This window comes from Carcharodon carcharias, chromosome 25, assembly GCF_017639515.1.
Source record: "Carcharodon carcharias isolate sCarCar2 chromosome 25, sCarCar2.pri, whole genome shotgun sequence".
Classification (NCBI taxonomy): domain Eukaryota; kingdom Metazoa; phylum Chordata; class Chondrichthyes; order Lamniformes; family Lamnidae; genus Carcharodon; species Carcharodon carcharias.
Genome location: NC_054491.1, coordinates 13,249,444 through 13,268,614, shown reverse-complemented (window position 1 = coordinate 13,268,614; position 19,171 = coordinate 13,249,444). Strand labels below are relative to the sequence as shown.

Below are 19,171 nucleotides of genomic sequence, written 5' to 3'. Positions count from 1 at the left end.
CAGTGACCTACCTCCATACACCTGCCTTTGCCCCATTTCCTTTAATAATCTATATTAATTTCAGAATTAACAATTGATGTAGCATCATTTACCACTTGCAGAGATCATCTCCAAACTTATAACAAATTTTTCATGTAGTGGAATTTCCTAATTTCACTCATGATAGATCTGGCTCTAACTTCTTGGCTGTGCTCTCTAGTTCCAGACTCCCCAACCAGCAGAAATATCTACACATCTATTGCCCATAATGTCTTGAAAACATCAATTAAAGCACCCCTTAACCTTCTGAGGGAATGCAAACCTGCTTTGTGTAATCTCACCTTGTAACTCTTGAAGGCCAGATATCATTCTAATAAATCTATACTGCATTCTCTCCAAGGCCAATGTATCCTTCTAAGGCGTGGTGTGCAAAACTCCTGAATGAAATTATGATCCACTCTCTCTACTGATTCACTGCAGTTCCCCTGTACCCAGTTTGGTTGGAACCCCTCTGATCCCATCCTCGTATCTTGCTGGGGACAAGTAGCCCTTCCTCCCACTTAACAAGTAATATCAATCAGTTGGCCATTTCATACCCAGCAACTAATTAAATTGACTGGCCTGAAAACTTGGTAAGATATTTTTTCTGTACATATTAAATGGTAAACTCATGTGATGTTCTCGAAATTGTGCCTTAAATTATAGGTACAACTCAAATTAACTCAGACTCAGAAAGGGAAACAGTTGGCAATTTCTCTCCACTACAGACACAACAGTCTGATATCTTCTATTGTGAGATAGAAATGTGATAAAGCCCAATGCATTTGCCTGAAGTTATACTGTTTGCTAGTTATGTGGAAGCGTTAAAAATACTTTTCTCTTTTAAAAAAAGCCTCTATTCCTATAATGGAGAAATTTCAGGCAAACACATTACTGTTTGTGTGCTGTTATCCCAGTGTGCAACTCCAAAGTTATGGAGTTTCATAGGAACATGAACTAGGAGCTTAAAAAGAGAGCCTGGGGTGGGAATAAGCAAGAAGGGTTCTGTTCAATTGTACTAAAAATTGAAAATGGTCTGCTCAATTCCATTTGGTGAAGTGAAAGATGACCAAATAAATTGCCCAGAAAAATGACATTGTCCAGTACTACTGGAGGCGTAGAACCTTCTCTATGCATTTACAGCATACAGGTGCTCCATGAGAAAGGAACCATTTAGTGAAATATTAGGTTAAAAAGCTAATATTTTCAAGTAGGAACTAAGGCGCATGGGATGTATGATTTGGGCATAAAATACCAAAGTGGTCAAGAATAAAACTTGCAACCTGCAGAACAGTGTGATTTCACACAGCAGTGACAAATGTCATTTTAATTTACAATCTTTACAGACATCCTGTATGGTTTCAAAAGTGTGAAGACATGAAATTAATAAAATCTGGTCAAAACTAGAATTATTTTTGGATAACAAGCTAATGGTAAACCAGCACCAGTCGGAGAACAGTTGTTAATCACTCAGTGATTCTGCTTCTGCAGGTCAATGGCTATCTGCTTTGGCAGGAGGAAGTTAAAAAACAGTGAGGGCGGAGAGTAGATACCGAATTGACTTGATCTGATAGGATTCTGTTTATTGCTTTTAAAAAGAAAACATCAGAAGTTGATGATAGAAAATGGCTGCCCAAGTTTTGGTGAAAATTCATCTGCTTTAATAAAGTTATTGGAGAGCTACATTACCACATGCTGCATATTCCAAAAGCAATGTATGATAATACACTGTAAGTGAATACATTTAATAGTATTTTCTCTGCCTAATAGATTGTAATAACATTTATTGAGAATGCAAGTTATTGGTGCTCATTTTTGAAGGGATACAAGGCTAAGAGATTTTTAGCAATGAAATATTAAGGTGAAAGCTAATTATGGTGCATGTGTGTGTGTGTCTGTGTCTATTATAATGCTCACATTTTCAAAATCAGTTCAATAACTGGCAGAAACGCTGGCTATATAGGATTAACTGCAGAAATCCTTCTTAACCATCAGATACTGATGAGATTAATTTTGACATTTGCATTTGATCCAGTGCTGATTTAAACATATTAAATGAGGGGGAAAATATGTGAGGATTGGGGGAAGAGATTATTGCAAATGTAAATTGCTATTATCTACATAGATTTAAAACCTATGAAAACCTAAAGCTTTGATAAAGGTATATTTAGTGTAATTGCCCTTAGTGGGCAGTCACTCACTGACTTGCTTGGGAGCCGCTCAGCAATGAAGCCATCAGAAGTGCCTACAGAAGGAACTATGCACATCCATTCTCTCTCTGCTACAGAATAACAATAGAAAGGTGACAGAAGTTTGAAACTTCAGGACCACTGGATACCTGGATATACTGTATCTCTCAGGGACAAACATGGATGATGCTAGAAACAAACGCTTAGCAGATTTGAACATATGTGAAGTGAACACCTTTCAGATGTTGTCCCTTCAACCAACAATATAAAGTGGCTGGGGATGGCGTAGAGAACATCAGCTACAGCTCTCACTCCTGATGGCCATCTTATGACACTGGTTCTGATGAAAGGGCCATACCAAGAACATCAACCTGTCTGCTTTCTCCATGTGCTGCGTAGCATTTCTGTATTTGTTTCAGATTTTCATATCTGCGGTATCTTGCTTTTTATCTGTTTTGGATTTTTTCATGGCTTGTACAACTTCTGATTTATATCCAATAGCAGAAGGGACACTTAACTTATATTGTTTCTTGTGTGACTTCAGCTGACTGGCATCAGTGAAGCAATTCACTTACCAAAGGATCTGGAGTACTGCTTCCCCACAATGTTAGAATAATTATTACAATTACATACTCCAGTACTTCTCCAGGGGATTTAAGACAGTGTCTACTGTGGAACTGTCTATTCAGAGCAGGCAGGTTAGAACCCCAGTCTTTGCTGGGTAAACTAATGTCAGCCAGAATGCTGTTTGAGGACCACAATTTCCCCTAAGTGTGCATGCACTTTAAGTTGTGGAGAGGGCATGGGGTTGGGGGAGGGGGCGGGCTTGTATGGAAATGGTTACATCTCCCATTCCTGATCACCATCGTGTGATGCCTGCTGTAAAGCATCCACGGAGACTGGGTGAGGTGGAGCAGATGCAATAGAGATGGATGATGCCTTCCATGTGTGAACAGCCTGTTAATACGCAAGTAAATGATCATGCAGGAGGAATGGCTACTTGGTTGAGAAAGGCATTACATCTGGCTCTTGTAGAACTATACCACAAGACAAGTCAGTATTGGGGTTGGGGTTGGGGCTGGGGGCTAGGGAAGTGCGAAAGATTTAATAATTCCTGCAAGGATTAGTTCAGCTGAATTTTCTTTAAGCTTAAATAGATAGAGTGAATACTTCCAATGGAATGCATGACTCTCTACTCTTTCATTCTCTCAAATTAAGAACATAATTGATATAGATTTCCAGCTTCTGGTTGTGACTGAATTTTCAAATGCTCTCTGAAGATGAGTTGTAAATTAGGTGAAATTTTTAAATTAAAATGTCAATTCAAAAAACCTTATGTACTTTAACGGTCAAAGAGTGTCAGAAGCATGTTAAATATTCAGTTAAGTTACATCCTTCTGTAAAGTTAAACTGATTAAGCAGTGATTCTGGACAAATTACTGAATTATTTAGATATGCCTATATTTTTTTTTTCCCAGAACAAGCTTATGTATTTCAAATACGTCTGATTAGTTAGTCTCTTAAAAAACTATTTCAAATAATTTTCAACAAAATTTGATACCAGTTTGGAATATCAATTTAAAGGACACAGTCACTCCATTTGGATTTGTGAAAGCTTCTAATTAAGGCTTTTTTCCTTTTCTCAAAATTGGGATAACAGCAACTTAGTGAAATCAGAGCTTTTGATTGTGTTCCAAGCACACTTTCCAGGGACAATACTGCTTGTGTGGCCCCATCAGAGTGATTGTGAATCTAATGCAAGCCCTTCAAGATCACTGACATGCACAGATACAGACAGGAATTTTTTTTTTTTTAAAAGTCACTTAACAGATTGCCAATGAAGCAACAACCTGCCATTCAGATTAATTTGCATGAAAGTTTTAAAACTATTCTAGGTTTGAAAGGATAATGGTTGGGCCAATTTATCTGGGGAAGCTACAAAATATTCAGTGAACATATTAGAAATTCTGCTTAAAGAAACATTTATTAAATAGGAATTACATTCCATGCATCATTTGGTAAATTAGAACAAGAAGTTTTTGAAGGCAGATGACTTTACATAAAAGCATTCTGCAGTACTGTTCAATGTAATGGATGAGGTAATATTTGGGCTCCCTAGAAAAAATTAATTAAAAAAAACATGTTGGCATAATTTAGCATGCTGCATTTGGTTATTTCAAAACTATCAAAACAATGGAATAAATTGCCAACTTATATAAGCGTAGGCATGAAAATCTATCCTAAATATTTATTCTTCCTCCTTCAAAACCAATCCTTTTTTAAGCAGCTTAGATTTAGAGAATATACTTTGCTTGGCTTAATTTAATAATGAAAAAATTTAAAACACAAATGAAATTGGAACCACAATTACTAACCAGGTGTGAACAGAATTTGTAACAAACTGCATTGTCTATACATTTCATGTCTTGTTAGAATGCGTTTCATGCAGCATTAGAAAGATAGACCCAAGAATATTCATGCAGGGATACAAGAACCCATAAATGTAACCAACTAAAGCAGCAGGCTTTCAGCACTTGATCAGAGATATCCACAATAGGATTGTTGCATTGGCATTTGAGTTTTAAATAGGAATTTTATTTAATAACCTAACCGTAAAGCATTATTAATTGCAAAATTGTTAATTAGTATGCCTTTGAGCATTGAGTAATGAGCTGCATTTAAATTTTCTTTTTAAAAAAAGGATAGAATAGATCACATCTGTCCTCAATGTGTCAATAAAATGGAAGCCTTACTATTTATCCATCCCTTTCAAGGATAATGAATAGCATCTCCATCATCAGCAAACATCAGCTCTTGTACACGCCAAGCACTTGAGGCCCACGTAGGCTTTTTCTTATACATTTTCAGTTTGCTTGTGGGAACAATTCTTTGTATTATAGTTTGAGAACTCTTTACCCAGCATGTGGATTTAAGATCAAGGTTATTGTTTTGAACAGAGCTGGAAGAATACAGGGTTTCACTGAATTTAGAGATGTTATTTTGACAAAAGGACCATCAACCATACAATACATATTATAAACAAACTATGGGATTGAATGCTTTGATAGCCAAATAAGATGACCTTCACCAGAAGCTCTGGATCTTAGTGTTCTAGTCAAAGAACGTCTTTGAAGATGTAATAGTATGAGTTGTTTCTTCAACATGATGGGGGACTAACAAAAAAAAACATTCTTCCAACTTTGCTTCAAAGTTGAGGTAAATACATTCTACAGATGTACAAAATATTGGAAATTGTTTTATACATTTCATCTCAAGCCCTTGTATAGTTAAGGAGACTGGCAAATAAGTAGACAGCCTGGTTCCAGGACACTGTCAATGCCATAGGAGGTGGCTGCTAAGAGGTTCTTGATGGCAGCACAAGCTAAGTCTTCCTCAGATGTAGCGTCCTCTGAAGTACCTACCTCGCACTGATGTCTCCCCAACACAGTAACCTAGATTGGGACCTGCAGAAATGAATTGATGTTCTCTCACTCTGACACAATACACCAGTATGTGACCACGCTCTGCTGCCCCCACACATCAATTTGTATCACTGTTAAGGTTTTATTTTGTTGGCACCACTGCTTGCTTAACTAGTGGTTTCAGCGGATCCTGATTAATGGAATACTATTTGAGAGGCAGCCCAGGCTGAATTTGTAAGGCTCTGACCAAAAGACTCAATTCTGAATCCTATTATTCTCAACACAAGGACACTGAATGAATGTGCCATAAATCAAAAGCAATTTATTATGACAAAAGTTTTTTTTAAAAAGAAAGGTATGTTTTACCCCATCCAATCTTGGGCCAACAAAACTGTGAAGTGTTTTGTGGCTGCAAAAATAACCACTCCTCAAAGAAGAGTGCTTTGACAGTATGATTTTCAAAAACACGAATGAATCACTGCAATCTTCAAAAGCACAAAATTATCCTGTCATAACATTCTTGATCATAATGAAGTAGATGACAAGGACAAATAAGTCAATGCATATCCTGCAGGAACTTGTAAATGATAATCAGAAGAGAAACAGAGAGAAGCTGGTCAGAATTTGAAATATGAGGCAGGATTTTCTAAAGGATAAAAGAAACAGAAGCATCACAATGCAACAGCGCTGTGTCTGTTCACAGCAAATACATAGAATTTATGCTGGCCACAAAAATCGGATGATTACAGCAGTTTATGTTGAAACAGGGAGGCAATCAATTCCACAAATTGCCCTCACTAATTATCATGAATATCTATTGCTTAAAAAAGCAAATCAAGGAGTTAATTCAAATTGATCCTCTGGTTCCAATTGGTCTTTGGCAACATTAAGGAGAAAATGCCAAAAAAGTGATTTTTTTTTTAAAGGGAAAGCTATTCATTTTCAAGTGTAGTAGTTCAGTCGAATGGCAATAAGGATATATTGGAAGATCTTAGCATTTAATCAGTAGCAGACTATCAGAGCTTCAGGAGGTAATTAAGATTGCCATGCAAACGGCTTACTCTTTCACAGAACAGGATATCACTTTTTAAAAAAAAAAGCCACCACTCCACAGAGAATGAACAAGAGCATTTCAATGGCTGTTGTGTCCAGGATGGAATCCTTGACATCTTGTTATACTGCAGTATCACTACTGCAGTATCACTACTGCAATATCACTTCTAGCAATATCACTTCTAGCAGTATCACTACTGCAATATCACTACTGCAATATCACTACTGCAATATCACTACTGCAGTATCACTACTGCAATATCACTTCTAGCAGTATCACTACTGCAATATCACTACTGCAGTATCACTTCTAGCAATATCACTTCTAGCAATATCACTTCTAGCAATATCACTTCTAGCAATATCACTTCTAGCAATATCACTTCTAGCAATATCACTTCTAGCAATATCACTTCTAGCAATATCACTTCTAGCAATATCACTTCTAGCAATATCACTTCTAGCAATATCACTTCTAGCAATATCACTTCTAGCAATATCACTTCTAGCAATATCACTTCTAGCAATATCACTTCTAGCAATATCACTTCTAGCAATATCACTTCTAGCAATATCACTTCTAGCAATATCACTTCTAGCAATATCACTTCTAGCAATATCACTTCTAGCAATATCACTTCTAGCAATATCACTTCTAGCAATATCACTTCTAGCAATATCACTTCTAGCAATATCACTTCTAGCAATATCACTTCTAGCAATATCACTTCTAGCAATATCACTTCTAGCAATATCACTTCTAGCAATATCACTTCTAGCAATATCACTTCTAGCAATATCACTTCTAGCAATATCACTTCTAGCAATATCACTTCTAGCAATATCACTTCTAGCAATATCACTTCTAGCAATATCACTTCTAGCAATATCACTTCTAGCAATATCACTTCTAGCAATATCACTTCTAGCAATATCACTTCTAGCAATATCACTTCTAGCAATATCACTTCTAGCAATATCACTTCTAGCAATATCACTTCTAGCAATATCACTTCTAGCAATATCACTTCTAGCAATATCACTTCTAGCAATATCACTTCTAGCAATATCACTTCTAGCAATATCACTTCTAGCAATATCACTTCTAGCAATATCACTTCTAGCAATATCACTTCTAGCAATATCACTTCTAGCAATATCACTTCTAGCAATATCACTTCTAGCAATATCACTTCTAGCAATATCACTTCTAGCAATATCACTTCTAGCAATATCACTTCTAGCAATATCACTTCTAGCAATATCACTTCTAGCAATATCACTTCTAGCAATATCACTTCTAGCAATATCACTTCTAGCAATATCACTTCTAGCAATATCACTTCTAGCAATATCACTTCTAGCAATATCACTTCTAGCAATATCACTTCTAGCAATATCACTTCTAGCAATATCACTTCTAGCAATATCACTTCTAGCAATATCACTTCTAGCAATATCACTTCTAGCAATATCACTTCTAGCAATATCACTTCTAGCAATATCACTTCTAGCAATATCACTACTGCAATATCACTACTGCAATATCACTACTGCAATATCACTACTGCAATATCACTACTGCAATATCACTTCTAGCAATATCACTTCTAGCAATATCACTTCTAGCAATATCACTTCTAGCAATATCACTACAGCAATATCACTACTGCAATATCACTACTGCAGTATCACTACTGCAGTATCACTACTGCAGTATCACTACTGCAGTATCACTACTGCAGTATCACTGCTGCAGTATCACTTCTAGCAATATCACTTCTAGCAATATCACTTCTAGCAATATCACTTCTAGCGATATCACTTCTAGCGATATCACTTCTAGCAATATCACTTCTAGCAATATCACTTCTAGCGATATCACTTCTAGCGATATCACTTCTAGCGATATCACTTCTAGCGATATCACTTCTAGCGATATCACTTCTAGCAATATCACTTCTAGCAATATAACTACTGCAGTATCACTACTGCAGTATCACTACTGCAGTATCACTACTGCAGTATCACTACTGCAGTATCACTACTGCAGTATCACTTCTAGCAATATCACTACTGCAGTATCACTACTGCAGTATCACTACTGCAATATCACTACTGCAATATCACTACTGCAATATCACTACTGCAATATCACTACTGCAGTATCACTTCTTGCAATATCACTACTGCAATATCACTACTGCAATATCACTACTGCAATATCACTACTGCAATATCACTACTGCAGTATCACTACTGCAGTATCACTACTGCAGTATCACTTCTAGCAATATCACTACTGCAATATCACTACTGCAATATCACTACTGCAATATCACTACTGCAGTATCACTACTGCAGTATCACTACTGCAGTATCACTACTGCAATATCACTACTGCAGTATCACTACTGCAGTATCACTACTGCAGTATCACTTCTAGCAATATCACTACTGCAATATCACTACTGCAGTATCACTACTGCAGTATCACTTCTAGCTTACCTACACTGACTAAATGTGGAAAATTTGCAACATGAATACTCTAACCAAAAAAAAATTATAAAATAATTCTATTTTTTTTAAACTGCAAAGTTACTGCGGTTAAACCTTACATCCTTAGATTTACATGCACATGTTACAATCCCAGTATAGGCTGATAACTTATAAAAAGATATCTGAATTTCCAAACACTGACTGGAAGGATCATACAGCAAGACTTTTAAGTTCTAAGGCTTGTATTGTGATAAACAAACCAAAAGAAACATTGTCTAAACACTACTTAGTAGGCAACTTATACTCTAAACTACAGAAAAGACTCCCGATTTAACTTATAAAACCATCAAAAATCCCCTTCCGTGTTTATACTTTTCTCGGTGCTTTAAATGGAACTTCAGTCTCTCGGAATCAGTCCAAGACCATTCTCAGTTCCCGATGGCTTGCTTCCTTTTACCTTTCCAGCCAAATAACTTCTAATTGCCAAATTGACTTTCACAATTGATTCCTCCCTTTAGCCAAAGCTAGGTGAATCTTCCAGCCTCATTTAAATCCTCACAAACTTGATCTGTTCCATCTGAGCATGAGCTCCTACCAACACACCGTGTGATGAACAGAGATTGGCCATCTCTGGTCCTTCGCTCTCCCAGATTTTTGCAGACTGACATGTCTGCAAGGTTCCGGGGTATTTAAGAAAAACTCTGCAATCCAATTCTGCAATGACTTGTGATGGACTCTTTCCCCTCTCATAGCCCATCTCCATGGCAATGTTAATCACATGGCCTTTGCATCCAGGTAGATGTGCTAATTAGCTCACCTTTAGACCACCAACTCAATTCAATCTTGAAATTGAATAGACAATTTAAAGCATAAATGTTTACAAAACCTGACATTCCTAAGACTTCCCTGAGAATTGGAGACCAATAGTCTACCCAGAGTCATTACAAGATGTCCTTGCCATTTTTCCACAGACGTGTTTTTCACCTTCTTCCCCGTAAATCTATCTGGGCCTTATTGTCCCCATTGCAACCAAGCCATCAAGGCTCACTACCAAACAAGATTTGGAGTAGGTCACTTGAACCCTTTCACTACTCCAATTTACCTTAAATTAAGCAAACAGTTTCAAAACATTATGAACTTTTAATCTTTGTACTTACAACACACTCAAGACAAATGCATGATGGATGTTGAAGTAGGAATGAACAAGCAAAAACTAATTCAGAGAAAGGGTTATTTGATTCCACAGAGCCTGCTTCAATAGCAGAAGGCATTGAAGCAAGATGAGTTCAGCACCATGGCCAGTAAGTAGCAAAACTCATGTGACACTGATTATTTACACTAACTGCCCACAGTCCTGTGAGAGCACTTATCTTTTGAGGCTCTGAAACATCTAACTCTGGCGATAATACCTTCAGAGAAATCATGCCTCCAGAAAAGGGATATTAAAAATATTTAGAGATAGTGAAGATTTAAGCTTATCCTCCATGCACCCCTCACCAACCCCCCAGCTTCCTTGTCCCATCCTTTGCTGATAATCACCATTTTGGCCCTCTACTAGATTAGTCAGCTGACATCAGTGATCAGCAATGGTACCGGAAGGGCTTAGATGTACTGAAACCTTCGGGCTTGCACAACTTTTGATCTGTGTCCAGAATATAAGGACATTTGAATTGAGGTACCTCTATAGAAAATAGTGCTGGGGACATTCTTTGCCTACCATCTTTGCTGACATTGAGGATTGAAGAATGGTTGGGGATGGAAATGGAGAAAAACAAGCGGTGGTTTACACTGGAAGCAGTTGAAGCCCAAGCCCAGTTTCAGTTATTCCCAATCTTTTGATCTATCGTTGTTTCTCTGTTACTGAGCCACCCTCAGTCCAACAGTGCAAGAACTAGGTTATCATCTATCCCCATATTTAAGAAAAATATGGCTTGAATTTTGATTTTTTTTCGATATTTTGTCCCAAGCTTATATAAAAATTGATTTGTAACTTTCAATAGGAAATTGGATAAATACTTGAAGGGAGAAACATGCAAGGTGATAGTGAAAGAGCAGGGAACTGGGTGTAATTGGTTTTCTTCAAAAATCCAGATCATTTGGACAGACTGAATGGCCTCCTTCTGAGCTGCAAGATTGTATGAAAGGCAGTTCACCGTAGAGGTCACTTCAGACATAATTACTGTATTGTTAGGAAATGGAGATAGTTTAAGTAAGTTATGTGTGTATTTGGGTGTGTTAAGAATAGGGTACATCTTTAAGTTTAATTTGTACTTTGGTATTTGAGTGTTAAGAAAAGAAGTTGGATTTTAGTTTCACTTTAAAAGATGCCTGCATTTTAATGAAGATTTTTTGACTCTTGAGAGTAAAACAAACAAGGTGAAAAAGAACTGTGCTGTTGCCCAGTAACAGGGGTCCAGTGAGGGAGCCCCCCACACCCCCCCTCTCCACACACACACACACAGAAAAAACTAAAGAAAAGCAGTTTGAGTTTAGTTGGAAGCAGTTGCCAGCAGAAACAGCCTAAAGTGAACAGATAGCCAGTCCAAAACTAAACTAAAGTCGAAGCCAGCTGCCAGGAGAAGAAACTGTAGAAGCAGGTTCCAGAAACTAAAGAAGAAAGTCCCAAAATCCAGGGGAGTGGAACAGGGAAGATCCAAGAGGGCATTCCAGTCAAAGGATAAGGGCAGGAATCTGGAAATGGTCCTGTTCTGTGCACATGAAAGTAAACAGCAGAGAGGGGGGCTCCAAGCTTGAAGAGAAGGAAGCTGCAGGATGCAGATTCAAAGCAATATAGGCGTGTGAGAAGCCAGGAGATCCGAGGGGACAGTCAAAGGTCTGTAACTCTTTACCATGGGCACGCGAAGCAGTGCTGTATGACTGGCACAGCTGAGCATTTGAGAGAGTGCGTGGAAGGAAGTTTGAATGCATGTGGCAATCCAGGGGAGAGGAACATCAGAAGGAGTGTTCAAAACCCTGGAGGTGGATAATTGCAAAAGACATCTGAGAGAAAGCGTCGGTTTGGGAGAAGATTCCAAAGTGAGTTCTTTGAAAGTGGGGATAATAAATCTTGTGTGAAAGATGGAGTTCAGTGAGACTGGTTGGCTCATGGTGTGACAAGTGTCATGGCGAGTTGTTGAAAAATCCATAGCATCTGTTTGGGGTGGCACCTGTCATGGTTTCAAAGTGTGGTGTGTCTGACCACAGGTCACCTATTGGCTTACATGGACTGTGTACTTAACGTAAACATTAGAGTATAAGATAACTTTTGTAACTTGTGTTATCCTTACAAATATATATATATATCTGTAAGTATATAGTTGTGGGTGAAGGAGTATTGAATATAGTTAATCTTTTCTTGTTTAATAAATATTATATTCTTCTGTTAAAAATCCATTAACTGACTCCCGTGACTCTGCTCAGTAGCCACATATCTAAACAAAAAATAAAAGTTAGGATCTACCGAGCTGGGTTCCACCTCGGTATTTGACTTGTCCAGTAGTAACATCAGCTGGGATCATAACAGTATATACACAAGGTTAAATAAGTATGTCAATTGCTAGTAAATGGGAGTAATTGGGATAGCACAGATAAGTTGCCTGTCAATGGGTAAATTGACAAAGATCAATTTTAATGTATATAATTAATAGCTTTCTGTAATTGTTCTGTATGTGTGTTTAGAGCTCAGTTCCCTTTTCAATGGTTTCCTAATGTGAATTCATCAAGGACATAGCAAATGTGATAAAGGCTATCAGCCTACTTTATATATAGAAGATGCACAGACTGAGTGTGTGCACAGATGCATCTAAATGGTCCCTCAATGGAAGAAACTCATTTGCAGATTCTTCACTTGAGGGAAAGCCCCAAAAACATTTAACAAATTGGATGAATTAAATTTTCAAAAGAAGCGGTTAAGCATGTATTAATGCTATGGGGCGAAAGCATTTCAGTCCACACTTCCTGAATCCTCGCCTTCCACTTTTAGGGATTATTTGAAAAGGAAATCAAACTATTCTCAAAGGAAAACTGCAGATGCATTTGTCAATTCCTTTTATTCTTCCCTTGAGTCATTTCCCAATTTATAGGTTGCTTACAATTGTGTGACCCCCTGTTTAAAAGAGCAGGCCACCAGGCAGTGTTTCCTTCAGATTATGTTGCTGATATTTCACTGTTATCAGTGAGCAGGCAGACTAGGAATCCACCAAGCTACAAGAAGAGGGAGTGAAACATATCATGTTTAACTTCATCTTGGAGCATTATCTGGCCAAATTTGGACATGTGATGGATTGCTTGAGTTGGAATTTACGTTGTGAGACTAGTTGCTGTATGATCTTTTATATATGGGACACTAATTCCTTGTAATACATTTATGGAATCAAAGTACTCCAGCTGCAGATGCACAATGCAATCTGTATTGAGTAATTCAATTATGAGAGCCTTCTCAATTCAGACAAAATTATGTCTCTTATTGTAAAAAGGTGCCAGCAGTCCCATACAGCTTCTGTATAAGAACAGCTAGGAGTGTGTTTCAAGGCAGAAAAACAGCATGGAGTAAGGAGAACACCATTCCATTATACTTTATAGCATCACTGTAACCCTATAATGTCACTGACCTTTTACCAGATTTCCTTTACCTTCCAGAGGGATGGGTTATTCCACTCAGTGAGCAAAATCCCCACAACATCTGATGATCAGGCTCACTGCTTGGTTATGCCAAAGGGCCATTTGCCAATTATGGCATCAATTTAAAATGTCACTTAATTTTGATTGTCTCATGGATATTCTTGGCTCTGACAACTCTAACATGTATTAAAACATAGAGTTGAACACTCCCTTTTCCCTCAGGATTATTCTGAGCGGATAAATTCATTATTACCTAATTTTGAGAGATTTTTAGGAGGTGGTGCTTTACAATCCTTTTAGAAGTAGGGGCAAGAGTAGGCTATTCGGCCCTTTGAGCCTGTTCTGCCATTATGACTTCCAAGATTATGGCTGATTGTCAACCTCAACTCCACCTTCCTGCATTATTGCACAATTCCTTTTGTACTCAAAAATCTTTCGACATCTGTCTTGAATCTATTCAATAACTCAGCAACTACAGTCTCTAGCATAAAGAATTCCAAAGATTCACAACCCTTAGTTAAATAATTTCTCCTCAGCTCTGTCCTAAGTGGATGGGACCCCTTATTCTGAGACTGCAAACACTTGTTCTAGACCACCCAGATAGGGGAAATATCCACGCAGTATCTACCCTATCAAATTCCTCGAGAATTTTATTTACCATGTATGCAACACAATGGTATGGAACGCATTGGAATCAATTATTTTCCGTTGTGTCTTTTACATAATAGGCTTCTTGTCTTTCCTCGGGTCCAATCAGAAAATTGTCCGATAGGCATATTTTTATTCGGATAGTAGACCTTCTCAACAATAAAAAAAAACAGATGGCAATTGTCATTCTTTGCGCCAACTGAATCCTATACTTTGCATGAAAAAAAGTGCTGTTGAAATTGGGCTAGTGTCAAGGTTAAATCTTTGGGTTGTCACCTTGATGTTGTAACACTATCAAAGGTTTGGTGGAAACCTGCTTTTGTCAAGAGTCCCAGTATTCAAACTAAATAACTAACAACAATACAGCGGGTCAACAAAACAAAATGCATTTGGCAAAGAGGGCTTGTAAAAACGCTAGATCCAAGAAACGCAAGATTTTTTTTTAAAAAAGTGATCCTGTATTGGAAAGCATTTTTCAGAAGATTGTGTAACGTTCCTCTGAAAGCACAAGCACGCAGCAGTCACAAAATCTCAATCTGTCAATTCAAAACTAAACAGCCATTCTGTCAGGAAATTCAATCCCGAGGTGACATTTCAATTTGTACCCTGAAGCTCTGTCAGTAGGGTTCAGCCTAGATTCACACAAACTGCTGTTAATATTCCAATGTACAAAAAAAAGAGTAGCATTGAGGGCAAAAAGCAAGATGGTATGTGGGTACTGTACCTTTGGTGATGGTGGGGATGGTTGTGGTAGTAGTGGTGGTTGTAGTGGGAGGTGGGGTAGTAGTGGGTGCATCTAGATGGTAAAAAGGAAAAAATGAATAAAAACACAAATGAAATACACAACATTTTTCACATGAAATCACAAAAATGAAAATAATTTAAATAAATAACAAATTCTAATTTCTTTGGCTCGTGTGATGGCTTTTTCCAATTGAGATCTCTACCTCCTGCCATACCCCCGCCATGTACCATTTCTGACCGTGTCAAAAACTGTGATACAAAACAGAAATTCCATAAGCTTCATTTAACACTGAAGAAATGAAGGTAATCATAAGTCATAGATAAATCCCAGATGGCTTTTTAATGTGCTTCCTTGTCTCCTCCACAACTTTTCCCAGATATTAAAATAGTTACTATGCATTACTAATGGCATTGTTAGTTGTTACGGATTTAAGATGTTCTACACCAAAATATAGGCTTGACATCAAAATCATATTTAGTGCGCAATTCAATGTAGCAGAACACCTGAGTGTGATGAGATGTTATTAGCTTGGAGATGCAGTACAGTGCCTCAGGGGTGGAAAGTATGCAAAAAGAATAGTGATGAAAGGTCACATTAACCAGTCTAGTTTCAATGGCTTCTGAAGATGTAATTCTGGACTTTGTATTTCTTTTTAAAATAGCTCAATTTCCACCACAATATATTCTAGGTCAAGCTATCAGTAAGTAAAGGGAGAATTATTTTCAAACGGGCATTACCTCAAAGAGTGCATTAAGTGAAAGTCCAGGAGGGAACCATGCTAAGATTATAATGCTTTGTTGCCCACTTATCAGTTTCAATGAAAAAAAGGTCCCCCAGATCACAATTTACAAGTGTTCCACTTCAAAGGCTTCAATTGTGAAACCTCCATCTGACAGGAAGGCAATTCAACAGGACATTCAAGAGCTGTGGTGCCCAAGCATCCGGAATGGCAGGAAAACAATTTGGTATCAGTGCTTTCCCCACACTGGAGATCTCAAGTTCAGCAGTGCCATCGTGGAAAGATGTAGGGTGGAAATTAGACTGTTCTAAAGGAAATGGTGGAAGAGGAGGGCTTGTCACCATAGCTCTCCTTCATTTACCACTTAATCATTGACTATCATGGTAATATTGGTGATCCATGGCACATTAGGGGAAAATGAAATGGACAGAAAATAAAAGATGTCGAAATGCAACCCCATCTAGCTGCACAGCATCAATTTTACTTTTCTGAAACATCAACAAAGCTTATCCTCAAAGGTAAGCCATATTGATGGACTCCATTATGAATGAAAAATGTGCCAACATTAAGGAACTGTACTGTCAAATGTTTTATACCAATGAAAATTTGAATTAAATCAAGTATCATTACAGCGACAGAAAAAAAAAATGCTTTTTAAAGGATTGGCTGTGTTTCATACTGAGAATGTTCTTATCTCAATTTTCATCATGTGTCTATCATGGTCCTTAATACCATGATGCACTTTGATAAAGGAAGTGAAAATTCAACCTGTCGGAAATATTTACTGTAAATTCTCAATTGAGATTGCTGATGAGAATCAATTAAAATTCTATTTTGTGATGAAATAAATTCTTATTCAAGAGAGAAATCGATGTTTGAAATTCCTGAAAACTCATTGCCAACTTTATGTGGGTCTCATGGTTTTCTGGGGAATGCTCACTTTTGTTATGGGTTGACCCTTACCGATGCAATCCTGAATGCTGGAAAGCCATGACTTTATTCAGCTAAACTCTTCCTGCATAATGAGGGGAGCAACAGAGTTGTGGCCCATCAATAAGTTCCAAAATTTTGAACATCAGCATCATGTAGTAAAAAACGCCATCATGATTTTCCAACCTATGTTCTTAAATTTTGATTGACAGGAATGCAAATATAAAAATGTTATATGTAAATGATGATGTTCCATTTTTTTTTGGCCAATCAATTAGGATTACTTCTCTTGACCTCCCGCCTAACATAAATGCAAGTGAACTCCTAGAAACTACAGCTAGTTTAAAAAAAAATGTTCTTAAGATGTGACCATGTTGGCATGGCCAGCATTTATTGCCCATCCACAATTGCTCTTCAGCAGGCAGTGGCGAGCCACTGACAACTGTCTGGCTTGCGAGGCCATTTCAGAGGACAGTTGAGTGTCAGCCATATTGATGTGGCTCTGGAGTCAAATAGAGGTCAGACCAGATAAGGGTGGCAGATCTCCTTCTCTGAAGGACATCAGTGAAACAGATGGATTTTGACGACAATCCAGTAGTTTCATTATAATTATTGAGACTAGCTTTTTATTCCAGATTATTAACTAATTGAATTTAAATTCCCCCAGCTGCCATAATGGGATTTGAACTTGCATCTCCAGAGCATTAATCCAGGCTGTTGGGTTACTATCCAGTGATATTACCACTATGCTACTGTCCTTGCTTAGCCAAAGGTGCATATTTCAGTTTGAATTGTTCCAAATTTATTTGTACTCTTGCTCAACACTTCCTATGACGCTCCTACACTATCCTCAAAGACTGCTCACAGACAAGGTCTTGGCACAAGTATATAGCACAATCATTACCGAAATAACTCAACGCATTTGTAGTAAATTGCCACATCACAGTGGGATAGTCATAAGAGTTTTCTTGAAAAAGCCATCATCCGGACCAGAAAACACTGCAACACAAATGACAGGGATTGGGGAGGAGTAGGCGGTGGGGAAGTGGCACTTTCGTCTAACAGGGGAAAATAGAATCATGAAATTGACCCAAGACTCATTCAAATAAAAAAATGAAAGTGAGAATTGCTACACAGCAGGAGCTTCATGGAAGGGCGACGGAAATTTGTCAAACGGTCACTTTGCACGTTGCCACAAATTTAAATTTCTGTTCGACAATGCCTCTGACATTTCTCTGAATATAAGATGCCTAATGCATCAGACCTGCCTTATCTGGCAGTGAACAAATAATGGAAACCGCTATCCTCCTCCCACCAACCACTGTTTTGATAAAATATTAATACGCTTTTGTATAAGCGGAACTTTTAATTCACAGGCATTACCATTTATATATAGGTCAGTCTCATCCGTGTAAGGAACACTTTCACAAGGATTAACTCCGTGCTTGTGGTGTTACATACAATGTGAAAGCAACTCAACTTAGGGAGTTAGGAAGTATGCGGAGAATGAACAAAGGCATTGCTGCTTTCCACACAGGTTAAAACTGAAACTCCTGCATGTGCCATTAATTCTGTGAAAACAGATGACACGAAGTTGAAACATAGATCTACAATAGTACAGCAGCTGTAAAACTCAACACAGAAAAGATGAGCATCTTTAATATGTCCTTGTGCTGAATGTGTGTCCAAGGCAAACACACTCATTTTAATTAAACAAAGTGTTCTAGATGACATTTTGCCTGAAGTTTGCTGTGAATTGAATTTTTTTTTAAACAGGTGAATTACATTTACATTTGTTAGTAAGAAATGCCAGTTTTGGCATAAATTATTAATATCACTTTTATTACATTTTAATATTGACAACAATTGCCTGTCAGTTGGCAATAAATAAATCCAATCTCTTTGAATGGTTGGTAACTGCATGAAAATGTTATTCTACATGTACAGAGACCAAAATACTTTGGAACACATCAAATAAAGTGTTAATATTTTTATATCAGAAATGGATTGTACCAACAGTATTTCATAGTTAACAAACTGGAACAAGAGGGTTGGATTTGATGTCAGATGACAGTTGTGTCTCCAGCAGGTCTGATTTATTTTAGACCTGCATTCGACTCTGCAATTCCTCCTCCCCCCAGCCACCCCTTATAAAAAGTGAGAGTGTTAAAAAGAATAATTTACCTTAGCTTCACTTTGATTTGTTTAAGCAGCAAGCACTGATGGCACAGGGGGGTTGTGAAATGCTGGAGTTACTGTGCCTGACAGCGTGAGTGAGCTGATATTAACATGCACAATTGAAGTTGGA

At 37.7% G+C, this 19,171-nt stretch overlaps 1 protein-coding gene across 5 annotated transcripts in view; it reads right to left on the bottom strand.

Annotated features, from left to right (window-relative positions):
- LOC121269609 (cell adhesion molecule 1-like) overlaps positions 1–19,171 on the bottom strand; it is a 415,254-nt gene that overhangs the window by 29,562 nt on the left and 366,521 nt on the right. For 4 of the 5 annotated variants that reach the window (XM_041174312.1, XM_041174314.1, XM_041174313.1 and 1 more), the window contains one exon: positions 15,174–15,245. In XM_041174312.1, coding sequence (XP_041030246.1) covers positions 15,174–15,245 — 72 coding nt within the window. Of the gene's footprint in view, positions 1–3,807; positions 5,672–15,173; positions 15,246–19,171 lie in introns of those variants that run through there. The other variant, XM_041174316.1, reaches the window with a different exon arrangement.